At 39.8% G+C, this 14,989-nt stretch overlaps 1 protein-coding gene across 3 annotated transcripts in view; it reads left to right on the top strand.

The window, feature by feature from the left end:
- Window positions 1-14,989, top strand: part of ATF7IP2 (activating transcription factor 7 interacting protein 2) — an 89,336-nt gene that overhangs the window by 55,878 nt on the left and 18,469 nt on the right. For all 3 annotated transcript variants that reach the window (XM_025370490.1, XM_025370492.1, XM_025370491.1), the window contains one exon: window positions 9,650-9,807. In XM_025370490.1, the coding sequence (XP_025226275.1) occupies window positions 9,650-9,807 (158 nt within the window). The remainder of the gene's footprint in view (window positions 1-9,649; window positions 9,808-14,989) is intronic.

The raw sequence follows: 14,989 nt of genomic DNA, 5'->3' as shown, positions 1-14,989 counted from the left end.
GTTAAAGGCAGGAAAGCTTACTTACAAAATAGAATGAAGGACTAGGGGGGTGAAACCCTTTGAAGAGAAACTGTTCCTAATACTTTTCCCCCTCTGAGAATTTATACATTTTCTTCTTCAAACTTATTTAACATGTCTTGACTTTGCTGTTCTTTTTGATTGTCTAGAAGTAAAAGCTTGTCAGAATAGGGTGGAAAAGAAATGAAGTTTTAGTAGGGTCTGTTTTGTTTTTGTTTTTGTTTTTTGAGATGGAGCCTTGCTCTGTCTCCCAGGCTGTAGTGCAGTGGCATGATCTCAGTTTATTGCAACCTCCACCTCTTGGGTTCAAGCCATTCTCCTGCCTCAGCCTCCCCAGTAGCTGGGATTACAGGCACGCACCGCCATGCCCTGCTAATTTTTGTATTTTTAGTAGAGACAGGGTTTCAACATCTTGGCCAGGCAGTTCTCAAACTCCTGACCTTGTGATCCACCCGCCTCGGCCTCCCAAAGTGCTGGGATTACAGGCTTGAGCCACCGTGCCCAGCCAGTAGGGGCTGTTTTTATAAGTTATTGTTTTATTGAACTAATCCATGAATAGAGGGTATGATAGAGCAGCCAGTGGGAATGAGTACCCTAACTATAATTGCGAGGGAAGTAAAAATAGAAGCCGTGAGTCCTTTCCATTTACCAAACCACCTTTCTAATCATCCTGTAAAGGGTCATTTACCCCAGAATTCCTGGTTTAACTCATTAGATAAGGAGGTAAGACCTTGTAGAGGTTTATTGATTGTTCTATCAGGGGCTGTATTGTTAGGGATGAAGGTACAACATTGGGTTCCTATCATGATACAGACTCCATCTTTTTCTGCTAGTATCATATCTAGTGCCATCCTGTTTTCACAGGCCATTTGGCTAGTAGGCCCTAATTGCTTAGCTATTCCTTTAATGGCATCCTTAGTATAATTGACAAATTGTTGTTGGTTATAGTAGATATAATTTATCAAATCCACGTTTTTATTAACAGTTACCCACCAGAACAAGGATTCAAACCTTGCAGCTGTTTAGTTTCATGTTTTAATTTATCTGGTACCCCTTGTGGGACTCCAATGGTATCTGTATAAACGTGAGAATCAAAAGATCCATGAGGGGCCTCTCTTGTTTTATGGTGTTGTTTTTCCTTTTTCTGGTTGATGGAATGCCAGGGTGAAAGGGATGGCCAATTGAATTAGAGTGCAAGTACTGCTCCAGTTGTTTGGCAGTGTCCAGTAAGGGTCCACCACAGTACCACCATACATCCACTCAAGGATGAGTAAGGGCAGACTGATTGGTAAGCTCTTGGAAAGGCTTAAGCTCACTGCATCCCTTTAGGTCTCCAAGGAAGGCTCAATTTTCTCCCTGTCATGAGAGACACAAAGTAAAATTGGCATCAGAAGATGGAAACTGGGTGGCCCTCAGGGACTGACCTACAGGGTGCTGGACTTCGGGGAATAACAGAGAAAGAGCTTGGCATGACTTATTACCCCAGGCTGTGGGGTGCTAGAAGAGAGCTACCATACAGTCCATGCCCGGTTGATTTGAAGGCCATGTGAGTAGAAAGGGGACAACATGGGCCTCTGGCCTACCATTTGCACAAGTGTAACAACTGCTTTTGTTTAGAGTGTTAACAGAATATTCAGTTCATTCCATGCAGGCATTTGCTTCTTGGTATCGAGTCTCAATTGCTAAAGTCTGTTCTAAATCTTTTACTTTTACAATAGCTACTTTAGTTTTGTCATTGGGAAGGGGGTGAGGAGTGGCACCCACTATTTGATTTGGTGGATTTAGGGAAGGTGAAGTGGTAGGAGGTGGAGAATGGTGGACAAAAATGTATTTCAAGGAGGCTATAGGGTCCCTTCCAGCAACATTTGCTCCTAAACCGTAGAGACAGCCTAAGGTGGGCTTAGGGTCAATGGAAGTAGAAGCAGTAGTGGAGATGAGGACTGGGTTACATTGGTAGGATTGACAATTAGAAGGGGTGGTTCATTTAGCGATGTGGAGATAAGGCTTTAGGGCGGCACAGGGACCTTCCGTGAAAGTCCAGCCTTGGTACTGGGTGGTCCAATAAAAATGTTCCCAAGAGCTACAGGATTTCAAGTACTATGCTAGATGGTCACAACGGTGAAAATTAGGGGTGGGTTCTGTGAGTTCTAGAGGACCAGGGCAAAGGTACTTCCCTAAAGAGGCTAGTTACCTTTGGGTTTGTAGGTCCCCACAGGGCATAACAAGACAAGCATCAAATGTAATTGTTTGAGGAAATGATGATCGGGTTACATTGATAATAAAATGTTCCTGGGTAGCTAACAGAAGAAAGAGGAAGCAAATTAGACAGGTTAAGCTTTTCTGAATATTAGTTTGGAAGGTGTTGGCCCGGGAGTGATGACCCATGACTCCAAAGGGGGTGATGCCTTTTTCACCTGAGTGTGGTGGGTCTACCCTTTCTTAACGGTCCAGACTGCTGTCTCAGTGGCTAGGAGCACTAGATAAGGTCCCTCCCAGGTTGGTTTGAGTTTTTCTTCTTTCTGGCTTTTGATGAGGACATAATCTCCAGATCGACATGGATGCACTGGGAACTCAAGAGGTGGTGTTTGTGCTAAGAGACCCTGGGTCCTAAGAGAAGACAAAGTAGAAGATAAACCAAATATATAATGTCTTTTTGAGGGGCAGTTCGAATTCCGAGCAAGGCAATGGGGAGACAGGTGGTCCAAGGCAATCAAGTTTTCAAAATCAATTTAAATGATTCTTTAAAGTTTGGTTCATTTTTTTCTACCTTCCTTGATGAAGGTGGATGCCATGGAATATGTTATTCACAATTTATTCCTAGAGTTTGAGTAAGCCCTTTAACAATATTTGCAGTAAAATGAGTTCCATTATGTGAATCAATGTTTTTTATTATTTCAAACCTGGGTACAATATTTTCCATTAATGCCTTAACTAGATTATTAGCAGTTGTGTTTGAAAAGGGAATAGCTTCTACCCAGCGAGTGAGGTGATCTACTATTACTAATAGGTATTTTAGGCAACCAATTGAGGCATTTCTGTATAATCAGTGTGGATACTATGGAATGGTCTTAGTCCTGGACGTCTTCCCCCAAGGGGTGATTTTTTTAGCGTTTGCTTATTAGTATTCTTACATAATAAGCAACTATCTGTAACTTGTTTGGCTAGGGTATATACTCCTATACACCCATAAACTCTGAGAACTGCATCACACATAACTTGGGGTCCCCAGTGGGCTCCTTGATGTAGCTGAGACAAGACCTCCCTCATGAGGGGTTTGGATAACATTTCTCTTTGGTCTGTTAATACCCATTTCCCTTCTGAGTTTTCTTTAGCCCCTGTTTTTATTAATTTTTCTTTTTCAGTAGAAGAGAAAATGGGGAATGCGGTAGGGGGAGGAAGGCAAGGAGTTAAGTGAAAAACAGGCCTCTCAGAGGAAACAGCCACTTGTTTGGCTATTTGATCTGCAAGGTTATTTCCCCGACTTTCAAAAGAAAGGCTTTTCTGGTGTCCTGGGACATGGACAATAGCTATTTATTCTGTCAACTGGAGATTATTTATTTATTTATCTATTTATTTATCTTGAGACAGGGTTTTACTCTTGTTGCCCAGGCTGGAGTGCAATGGCGTGATCTTGGCTCACAGCAATATCTGCCTCCCGGGTTCAAGCAATTCTCCTGCCTCAGCCTCCCAAGTAGCTGGGATTACAGGCATGTGCCACCGTGCCCGTCTGATTTTTTTGTATTTTTAGTAGAGACAGGGTTTGTTTGTTGGTCAGGCTGGTCTCGAACTCCCGATCTCGGGTGATCCACCCACTTCGGCCTCCCAAAGTACTGGGATTACAGGCATGAGCCCCCGCGCGTGGCCCTGGAGATTATTCAATACATGGGTGATTAATTCTTTGTGAACTAGGTCTTGACCTTTGCTATTAATAAGGCCTTGTTTGGTCCAAATTTTTCCAAAAGTGTGAGCTACCCCGAAAGTGTAGTTGGAATCAGTATAAGTAGTCCCTTCTTGGTTCTGCAAGTGCTTTAGGCTTGATATAATGCAAACAATTCACATGTTTGGGCAGACCATTATTGGGCAGTCTTCCTGACTCTACTTCTTCAAGGGCTTCCCCAACGATTGACTACTGAGTACCCATTATATCTTTTTCCTTCAATTACTTGGGAAGAGCCATCTATAAATAAGTGCTGCCCTGTTTTGAAAGGGGTCTCTCTTAAATTAGGCCTAACTTTTGTATGGTAATTAATTAAATCTAAACACTCATGTTCATGTCTCTTTAGATTTGAATCTCCAGTCAAGAAATCTGCTGGGTTAAGTGAATTATCACTGGATAGTGTTAAATAATCTCTTTCTAACAGGATAGCTTCATATGTTAAGTAAGTTGGTAAGCCACCTTCCTGCCTTTTAAGATGGTTCTAACTTGATGAGGTGTGATTACAACCAACTTTCCACTGAAAATTAGTTTTTGACTTGTTCCCTCCAGTCTTTCAGGGGTAAAGGAGTGTACAGGTCCTTGCCACCAACATATGGCATAACCTATTTCCTCTTGGGAGGTAGGGCTCTTACAATTAATATGTCCTATTGAAAGCTGACAGAGCCAATCCTCATATGACCCAAACTTTGGCCAGAAAACGGAGGGTTCGAGGATTGGTTCCTGAGTCTAGATGTAACAAAAATATTTTGTCATCTGTTGCTTTTTCTTGTGTTTAGTCCTTTCATTATCTTTCCAATATTTTAACATAAGCCCTAGGGAGCAATCGGGGAATGTTATTCCTGCTAGCATTATCCTTTTTATGCCCTACCTTATTTGGGGTATTTCCCATCTTGGGGGTTTTGTGGTGAGGCTTAATTTTCCCTGTTGGAAATTTCTTGCCTTCCCGACTATTGGAGGTTTGTGTGAGGCTCAGTGCCCCCTACTGGAGATTTTTTGCCTTTCCTTTCCTAGAGCCTCCACGGACCCCCACCACTGGAGGTTTCTTGCACTCTTCTCCTTTTGCTTCATCTTCTCTGGCCACTTCCCCAGAGGAAATTTAGGTACCTCTTAACATTGGTGGATCAGTACAAACCCCTTATGGGACCTCTGAAGGGCCACCATAAGCCATATGAGTTGACCACGGAACCGTAGATTGGACTCACTCACTCCGCACAGCAGTAGTGCTTGTTACCATTCACGCGCTTTCAACCTCCAAGATATCCAGACCATCAAGGAAGCACTTCACTGCCCCAGTGGCTTTTCTTACCTTGGTCTGTGCACAGAGTTACCTGGTCGCCATGGTATTTGTAGGCCTTCTCTTCTCACATTGCTGAGATTCCAGGTTTATTCGTCACAGCGGGTGGGTCTCGATCTCCAGCCTTTGAGGCCACTGCACCGAGTCAGTGGGATGCATCCCCTCCCAGAAGATGACTAGAGACCCTTCCCTGGAGGAGAATGGGATCCTGGGCAGGGCCCCCAAATTGTTAGAAATGAGCTGGGAGTCGCAAAGAAAACGAACACTCAAAAGACTTCTCAGCAAGGCAGATTTACTTCTGAGAAGGGTGCTGCCTGTGTCAGTCACAATCACAAGAGCACACCAAACAAAGGAAAGCAAGGGTTTTTATTCCTAATGTTGTTACTGTTTCTGTGTCCTCCCTGCCTCCCCCCCACTTTCCACATTAATTGGGGTCAGACCTCACAATCTAAACTGATCCTGATTGACTAGATTTAGCATTTAGAATAGGACAGAGAACCAGGAAGTTTATTGTTTGTACCTATTAACTTTAAGGCAGTGTGGGTCGGCTACAATCTTGGTGGATGGAGGCATGCCTGGGCATGTTAAAGGCAGGAAAGATTACTTATAAAATAGAACAAAGAACAAGGGGGGTCAAACCCTTTGAAGAGAAACTGTTCCTAACAACTAGGTTTTCTTCTAGGGCTTTTATGGTTTTAGGTCTTACGATTAAGTCTTTAATCCATCTTGAGTTAATTTTTGTATAAGGTGTAAGGAAGGGGTCCAGTTTCAGTTTTCTGTATATGGCTAGCCAGGTTTCCCAACACCATTTATTAAATAGGGAATCCTTTCCCCATTGCTTGTTTTTGTCAGGTTTGTCAAAGGTCAGATGGTTGTAGATAGGTGGTGGTATTTCTGAGGCCTCTGTTCTGTTCCATTGGTCTATATATCTGTTTTGGTACCAGTACCATGCTGTTTTGGTTACTGTAGCCTTGTAGTATAGTTTGAAGTCAGGTAGCGTGATGCCTCCAGCTTTGTTCTATTTGCTTAGGATTGTCTTGGCTATGTGGACTCTTTTTTGGTTCCATATGAAATTTTAAGTATTTTTTTCCAATTCTGTGAAGAAAGTCAATAGTAGCTTGATGGGGATAGCATTGAATCTATAAATTACTTTGGGCGGTATGGCCATTTTCACAGTATTGATTCTTCCTATCCATTAGCATGGAATGTTTTTCCATTAATTTGTGTCCTCTCTTACTTCCTTGAGCAGTGTGGTTTGTAGTTCTCCTTGAAGAGGCCCTTCACATCCCTTGTAAGTTGGATTCCTAGGTATTCTCTTTGTAGCAATTGTGAATGGGAGTTCACTCATGATTTGGTTCTGTCTGTTATTGGTGTATAGGAATGCTTGTGATTTTCGCACATTGATTTTGTATCCTGAGACTTCGCTTAAGTTGCTTATCAGCTTAAGGAGATTTGGGGCTGAGATGATGGGGTTTTCTAAATATACAGTCATGTTATCTACAAAGAAAAATAATTTGATTTCCTGTCTTCTTATTTGAATACCCCATATTTCTTTCTCTTGCCTGATTGCCCTGGCCAGAACTTCCAATACTATGTTGAATAGTAGTGAGAGAGAGGGCATCCTTCTCTTGTGCTAGTTTTCATAGGGAATGCTTCCAGTTTTTGCCCATTCAGTATGATATTGGCTGTGGGTTTGTCATAAATAGCTCTTATTATTTTGAGATACGTTCCATCAATACCTAGTTTATTGAGATTTTTAGCATGAAGTGTTGAATTTTGTCAAAGGCCTTTTCTGCATCTTTTGAGATAATCATGTGGTTTTTGTCATGGGTTCTGTCATATCTTTGTTTTCCATTAGTTCAAAATGATTTATAATGTTCCTTGTATTCTTTGACCTGTGAATTATTTGGAAGTGTGTGTTTAATTTCAAAATATTTGTGACTTCTAGGTATTTTATTTTTCTAATACCTGATTTCATTTAGTCAGAGAACATACTATGTAAACCTTAAATTTTGAAAGTTGAACTTATTTTATAGGCCAGCATATTCACTTGATGAATGTTCCATGTACAGAATGTTGGCTGTAATGTTCTGTAAATGTCATGTTTGAGTTAATTGTGCCAAGATAGTTGATAGTGTTTTTTCGACCTTCTACAGCTGTGGTAGATGGAAAAAATGGTCCCTGCAAGATGTCCATGACCTAATTGTCAGAACTTGTGAATATGTTACCTTACATGGTGAAAAGAGTCTTTGTAGGTATTATTAAGTACCTTGAGATGATGGGTAGTTAATCCTGGATTATCTGTGCGGGCTCATTTTAATCAAAAGGGTTCTTACAAAACATGTGGCAAGGTCAAAAGCAGAAAAAAGAAATGAGACAATGGAAGCAAAGGATGGAGAATGAAGTACACTGAAGATGGAGGAGGGCCTCAAGTCCAGAAACAGGCAGCCTCCAGAAGGAAGGCCAGTACCTTGATTTTAGCTTAGTAAAACTGATTTCAAACTTTTGGCTTCTAAAACTGTGATAAAATAAGCCATGCAGTTTGTGGTAATTTGTTAAGGTAACTTCAGGAAACTTACAGAGAATTTGGTATCGGGAAGTATGGGATGCTGCTATAACCAATACCTAAAAATGTGAAAGTGGCTTTGGAGTAGGGTAGTGCTTAGAGACTAGAAGAGTTTTGAGGAGCATGCTTTATAAAAAGGCTAGATTGACTTGAACAGACTCTTAGTAGAAATTTGGAAGTTAAAGACTGCCCGTGGGGGTTAAAAGGAAATGAGGAGCACAGTGGAGAAAACCTACCATGGACTTAATACCTAGATCATAAACAAACTTTTGGTAGAAATATAGACATTAAAAGCATTGTTGGTGAGGACTTGAAAGGAAGTGAGGAACATGTTATTGGAAACAGGAGGAAAGGGGATTTGTGTTATATAGTGGCAGGAAGTTTAGTTGCATTGTATCTTATAGTTACATGGAAAGCAGAACTTGTAAACAATGAATTTGGATTTTGTTTGACTTATGAGATTTTATTTCTTCTTTTTATTTTTTGGAGTCAAAGTCTGGCTCTGTTGCCCAGGCTGGAGTGCAGTGGCACAATCTCGGCTCACTGCAACATCTGCCTCCTGGATTCAATCAATTCTCATGCCTTAGCCTCCTGAGTAGCTGGGATTACGGGGCGTGTGAGTTTTCTGAGCAAAGTGTTGAAGGTTTGGCCTGATTTCCTCTTGCTTCTTTTTACAATGTGAGAAAAAGAAAAACTGAAGAAGAAACTGTTTAGCAGAAAGGAATCAGGACTTAATGATTTAGGCAATTCTCAACCTGTCCAGATTGCAGAAGACTCTAGGAGGCTCACTGTCAGAAGAGTATGCAGAGAAAGTCAAGATTTTGGCTGGACACCCTTTTAATACTGCCTTGGAAGGATCAAATGTCTCAGTATCCAGTCACATGGAGGGCTCTTTGAAAACACTAACCATAGGACTCTTTCAGCAGGAAGTTCCCCTGTTTAGCTTTAGTGTATAGATCCTGGCCTCTTCTTTTAAGCTGCGGTTTCAATGACAGTTTACTTTTCAGAGCTCTTACAGTGCCATACTGCTTAGCTTCACTCTTCTGGCTCCACAGGGTCTCCCATTTAGCCCTTGCAGGTGCCACCTCAATCCCCAGTGCTATTGGGTGGGAAATTCAGGAAAAGTTGGCCTATGGTCACTACCACTGCAACGGATTGGGCCTGCCATTGCCCCAGATGTCAGATGAGCACCCAACTGATAGTGCTGCTGTGGTGAACTGGGCCCCCGATCCTGCAAGTATAGAATTGGGGGGTTAGCCACCACTGCTACGGGTTTGGGGCAACAGACAGGTGCCCTGGCTTCCATGGCACCCAGTACATTTTTGTTCATGCTGTCCCTTGATCCTTTTGAATTAATGTACATATATATTTACATATATATAAAATGCTGCAAATTCTTAACCAAAGCTGAGAACACTGAATGTTTCAGCTTCAAGTTTTAAATAAACTCAGCAATTGGAAGAGCAAGTTAGCAATCTGAGTTATTTTTAGTCTTATTAGAAGTATAACAAAAGTAAAATTTTCTTAAGTTATTAGTTCCTAAAACTTAGTCTAACAGGAATACAGTGTTGTCTAAGTACCTGAACATTTGTTTTTCCTTCTTTCCATCCAAGCTAGGAAGTTGATGTATACCATCATTTTTATTTCTTCAGAGTTTTTAAAAATTCATTTTGGCAGGCAAATCACAATCATGGTCATCAGCCATCGAAATACATGTGATTTAACTTATGTTTTGCCATATGTATGCAAGAATACTTTGAAAATCCTTATTTTGTTTGGAAGGATACGATTGGTAAAATTCCCCTCAACTGCTTTTTTCTCACGTATTTAATAGGTTGCAAATTCAGAGGCTATGATTTTGGATAAGAATCTGGAGTCAGTTAATAGTCCAGTTGAAAGGCCTTCTGTGAATTATGAGCCTTCTAACCCTTCAGAAAAAGGAAGTAAAAAAATTAATTTGTCAGCAGATCAAAATAAGTCTGTTTCTGAAAGGTAGGTGTTTCTGCAAACATGCATAAATTTATCTAAATCTATAATAATGAATTTTTTCTTCATCACAGTTTTGGATCTTTATAATATTGATTATTCTTAACATTGACTCTTAAAATGTCCTATAGTTTTACTTTTACATATTATACTTCAGTTGTGGGTTTTTTTTGGTTTTAGGGTTTTGTGGGTGTTTTTGAGATAGGGTCTCACTTTGTTGCCCGGGCTGGAGTATACTAGTACAATCACGGCTCACTGCAGCCTCGACCTCCTGGGCTCAAGTGATCTTCCACCTCATCCTCCCAGGTAACTGGGACTACAGGTGTGCAATCACCATACTGGGCTAATTTTTTGTATTTTTTTGTAGGGGCAGGGCTTCACCATGTTGCCCAGCCTGGTCTGGAACTCCTGGGCTCAGGCAATCTGCCTGCCTCTGCCTCTGCCTCCCAGAGTGCTGGGATTACAGGCATGAGCCACTGTACCTGGCCCTATACTTGAGTTTTTAAAAAGAGGAAAACATAAAATCAAAGATAAGTAGATTGAATGATGGCCATTGTTTGAAGAACACCCTCTCCCACAAATAACTATGCGTACACAAGGAGGCTCTAAAACAAAGGAGAAGCATTACAGATCTAAACCATTTATGTTTGTGTTGGGGGATTTAACATGCAGTTGTGACCACATTTTGTTTTAAGCCAGGAAGCCTCTGTGAAGGAGGCATTTAGTTCATGAAGGCAAGAGCCGCATTTCAGTGACACTTTGTGGTGTGACTTATTGATGCATGTGCTGAAACTCATGAAGTAACAAAAAATAAAAAGTGGTAGTGATGGAAGTGAAAAAGACACCATTAAAATAGCACTTTATAGAAAAATATATCCAATTTAGCAGTGGTTTGTGTCTGTTATATGAACAAATCTATCTCATGTTCTATTCTGAAGGAAGAACCCTGGGATTTATAAAACTGAGGCAGCACTCTCAGCCCATGGTGAATGTGCGGATAGGTGTAACAAATGTGTAACTTGAATCTGATGGCTTTAATGGTGAGTTCTATAAAATATTTAAGCAAGAAATAACACCAGCTTTAAGCAAACTCTTCCAAAGAACAGAAAAAAAGGGAACGTTCTTCAGCTCATTTTATGAGACTAGCATAACCCTAATACTATTATAAAATCAATTTTAAAATTTTACAGAAATGGAAAATTACAGCCTGCTTTAAACCACAAAATAGATGCAGGTGTCCTAAACAAGATAACTAGTAAACCAAGTTCAATAGTCTACAAAAGTTGAGTTTGACTCAAGAGTATGGGAACCTTGGTTTAACAATTAAACATCAATTCATGTGGCTGGGCGTGGTGGCTCATGCCTGTAATCCCAGCACTTTGGGAGGCTGAGGCAGGTGGATCACTTGAGGTCAGGAGTTTGAGACCAGCCTGACCAACATGGTGAAACGCCATCTCTACTAAAAAAAAAAATTAAAAATTAAAAAATTGGCCAGGCACGGTGGCTCATGCCTGTAATCCCAGCTCTTTGGGAGGCCGAGGCGGGCAGACCACCTGAGGTCAGGAGTTCAAGACTAGCATGACCAACATGGAGAAACCCTGTCTCTACTAAAAATACAAAATTAGGCCGGGTGCGGTGGCTCACGCCTGTAATCCCAGCACTTCAGGAGGCCAAGGTGGATCACGAGGTCAGGAGATCGAGACCATCCTGGCCAACACGGTGAAACCCCGTCTCTACTAAAAATACAAAAAATTAGCCAGGCATGGTGATGGGCACCTATAGTCCCAGCTACTCAGGAGGCTGAGGCAGGAGAATGGCGTGAACCTGGGAGGCGGAGCTTGCAGTGAGCCAGGATCTTGCCACTGCGCTCCAGCCTGGGCGACAGAGCTAGACTCCATCTCAAAAAGAAAAAAAAATACAAAATTAGCTGGGCATGGTGGTGCATGCCTGTAATCCCAGCTACTCGGGAGGCTGACGCAGGAGAATTGCTTGAACCCAGGAGGCAGAGGTTGCAGTAAGCCAGGATCACACCATTGCACTCTAGCCTGAGCAACAAGAGCAAAACTCCATCTCAAAAAAAAAAAAAAAAAAAAAAAATTACCTAGGCATGGTGGCACGAACCTGCAGTCCCAGCTACTCGGGAGGCTGATGCAGGAGAATCGCTTGAACCCAGGAGGCAGAGGTTGCAGTGAGCTGAGATCACGCCACTGCACTCCAGCCTGGGCAACAGAGTAAGACTGTCTCAAAAAATAAAATAAATAATGTGATTTGCCTGGAGAAAAACCATTATCAACTCACAACTCACTATAGATACAGGACTTGATAAAATACCCATTTATGATTAAAATAAATTATTGGCAAACTCAGAATAAGAGGTAACTTCTTTAATTTGACAAAAATTATCTACAAAAACCCTAAGACAAATCTGATGGTGAAACATTGGAAGTGTTCCTTGGAGATACAGAAGAAAGACGCCTGCTGTCACCATTTTATATAACATACTGAATGTCTTAGCTAATGCAAGAATGCCAAAAAATTGGGGGAAAAAGAAAAATACAAAGTATAGTAAAGAAGGAACAATATTATTACTATTTTTGGGTGACTGGGGTGTGTATGTATGAAATCCAGTGAAGCCTACAGATTATTAAAATTAATAAGAGTAAAAGAAGATTGCTGAATTCAGATATCTAAGAAATCTTTTGTATTCCTGTTGAGAATACAAGATAGAAACAATTAGGAAATATAATTTTGGAAAAGCTGTAATACCATTATAGAAGCCCCAAAACTTATCAGGTACCTGGGAATACATTTAATAAGACAAACAATAGCTGAAGAAAATATAAAATGTTAGATATTAAAGAAAAAGCAATTTAAAAGATATACTATATAAATATAATACTCCTTTGTCCACATCATAGAGTACAATTTGTCAGTATCTCAGTGTGTAATTTTATAGAACTTAACGTGATTCTAAAATGCAATGGGTTCAGAGCTCAGGATACTGTTTAGAGAAACAAAATGGAAGGAATTTGCCATCAGATGTTAGGATATTACAAAGCTACAGTAATAGCAGAGTATGAGATGGGCACGTGCTAGACAAGTAGATCCGTGTAACAGTAGAGAGTCTAGAAACCCATGTATGTATGTACGTGTGCTATGTGGTGGAGACTGTGTGGCAGTCAATCATTTGGGAAATGATTGACTTTTAGTAAATGGTACCATCTTGTTTGCTGTTTATGTTGGGGGAAATATGAAATTGGACCCCTATGTAAAGCTATAAAAACAAACTCATGTGGATTAAGGAACTAAAAATATCTAAAGGAAATTATAAAGCTTTTAGAATATGTATCATAAAGCTTTAGATATTAGAATTATATTAGAATAGAATATTAGAATATTATAATTATAGAGCTTTTAGAATATATAATGTCTTCATGAACTTGGGTAGGGAAAGATTTCTTAAGACATAAATGCCCTTGCCATAAAAGAAAAATGGATTAATTTTACCACATTAAAATTAGAAACTTCTTTTCTCAAAAGGCACTATAAAGATAGTGAGAAGACAGGCCATCCGAGTTGAAGATACTCGCAGCACATATACCTGTAGAGGACTAGTACGCAGAATATATATAAAGAACTTCAACAAGTCAATGAGTAAAAGCCAAATAATACAAAAGAAAAATGGGCAAAAGACTTGTGCATCCACTTCACAAAAGAGGAGTTCGAAATGGCCAATAAACATATGAAAAGGTGTTCATTAGTAATCAGGGAAATGCAAATTAAAACCACAATGAGATATCATTTCATATCAGGTAAGGAAAAAATACATTTAAAAATCTGACTACTGGGTATTGGTGAGGTTTTGAAATAAAGGAAGTTGTATTTAATATTTTGTTGTTGGGTGAGTAAATTGGTATAGTAGTCTAAAAGAAAATTGGCATTATCGGGAAATATCAAAGATATGAATATCCTTTGACCTGGCAGTCCCATCTCTTGATATTCCCTAGTTAGAGGTATGCCTATTGCATGTTGATATGCCATAGAATATATGTATAGGAATGTTTATTAGCAGCATTTTTTATAACGGCCAAAAACTGAAAGAAAGTGTCCATCTACAGTTGAAAAGGAAATTACAGTAAATCTGTACAGTGGAATGTTGTGCATGAATGAAAATGAAGGAACTGCAGTCACATGCAACAGTATGGATTATTCCCACAAAGTATGATTGGAAAGCAGACACAAAGGACGTGTATGATTCCATTTAAATGAAGTTCAAAAATAGCCATAAAGCAAAGTGTATGATTCAGGGATTCTAAGCTGCATAGTAAATCTAGAGAGTAAAACAAGGAGATTAGTACCACATATGCCATTTATGGTGAGGAAGTTTATGATACAGGATAGAGGCATATGGATTTCTGAAGTGCTGATAATTTAAAATTTACTTACCTGAATATGGCTGCATGGACACTAGCATTGTATTTAATCAGCAAAGTGATGTATGCTTAGTGTAATCTGACTGATGTGTGTGGATTTATAATTACAATCTTACTGTTTTCTATTTGCCCAGTTTTATGGTCCTTTTCCTCATATGTATCTGTCTGTCTGTTTTAGCCGTCTTTTGAATTAATCTTTTTTTCCATTCCCCATTACCTTGTTAATTTTACCGTTTTCATTATTCCCTTAGAAGTTATCCTGATGATATGTATTCTTTACTCATTGGAGTACCACTTCTGCTCTTTTATAGACAATGCTTGATCTTAGAATACTTCAGCTTTGTTTACTGTTTTCCCCATCTTATGTGTTTTTGTGCACTTCAATTTTACATTAAGTCCCAGAGGATGACTACTATGTACCATCATTGTTTATTTAGAGTTACCCACATATTTATGTTTTCTCTTGCCCATTTCTTCCTGTAGTTTCATCTTTCCATCTGGGCTCATTTTTTTTTTTCCACATGAAGATCTCTATTTGTTATTTCTTTTGCTTTTAATTCTGCTTAGAAAAAAATGCGGTCAGTTTTTATCCGGAAATGACTTCATGTTGTCTTTATTTTTGAAGGGTATGTTAACTTGGGTATAGAATTATAGGTTGGCAACTATTTTCTTTGAGCACTGTTATTTTCATCACATTGCTTTCTGACTTCTATTTCTGTTGAAATGTTTTAACATTTGTTTTAGTTTTGCTTTTT

Source organism: Theropithecus gelada, chromosome 20, assembly GCF_003255815.1.
Source record: "Theropithecus gelada isolate Dixy chromosome 20, Tgel_1.0, whole genome shotgun sequence".
NCBI classification, from domain to species: domain Eukaryota; kingdom Metazoa; phylum Chordata; class Mammalia; order Primates; family Cercopithecidae; genus Theropithecus; species Theropithecus gelada.
This window is presented reverse-complemented; position numbering and strand designations above follow the sequence as displayed.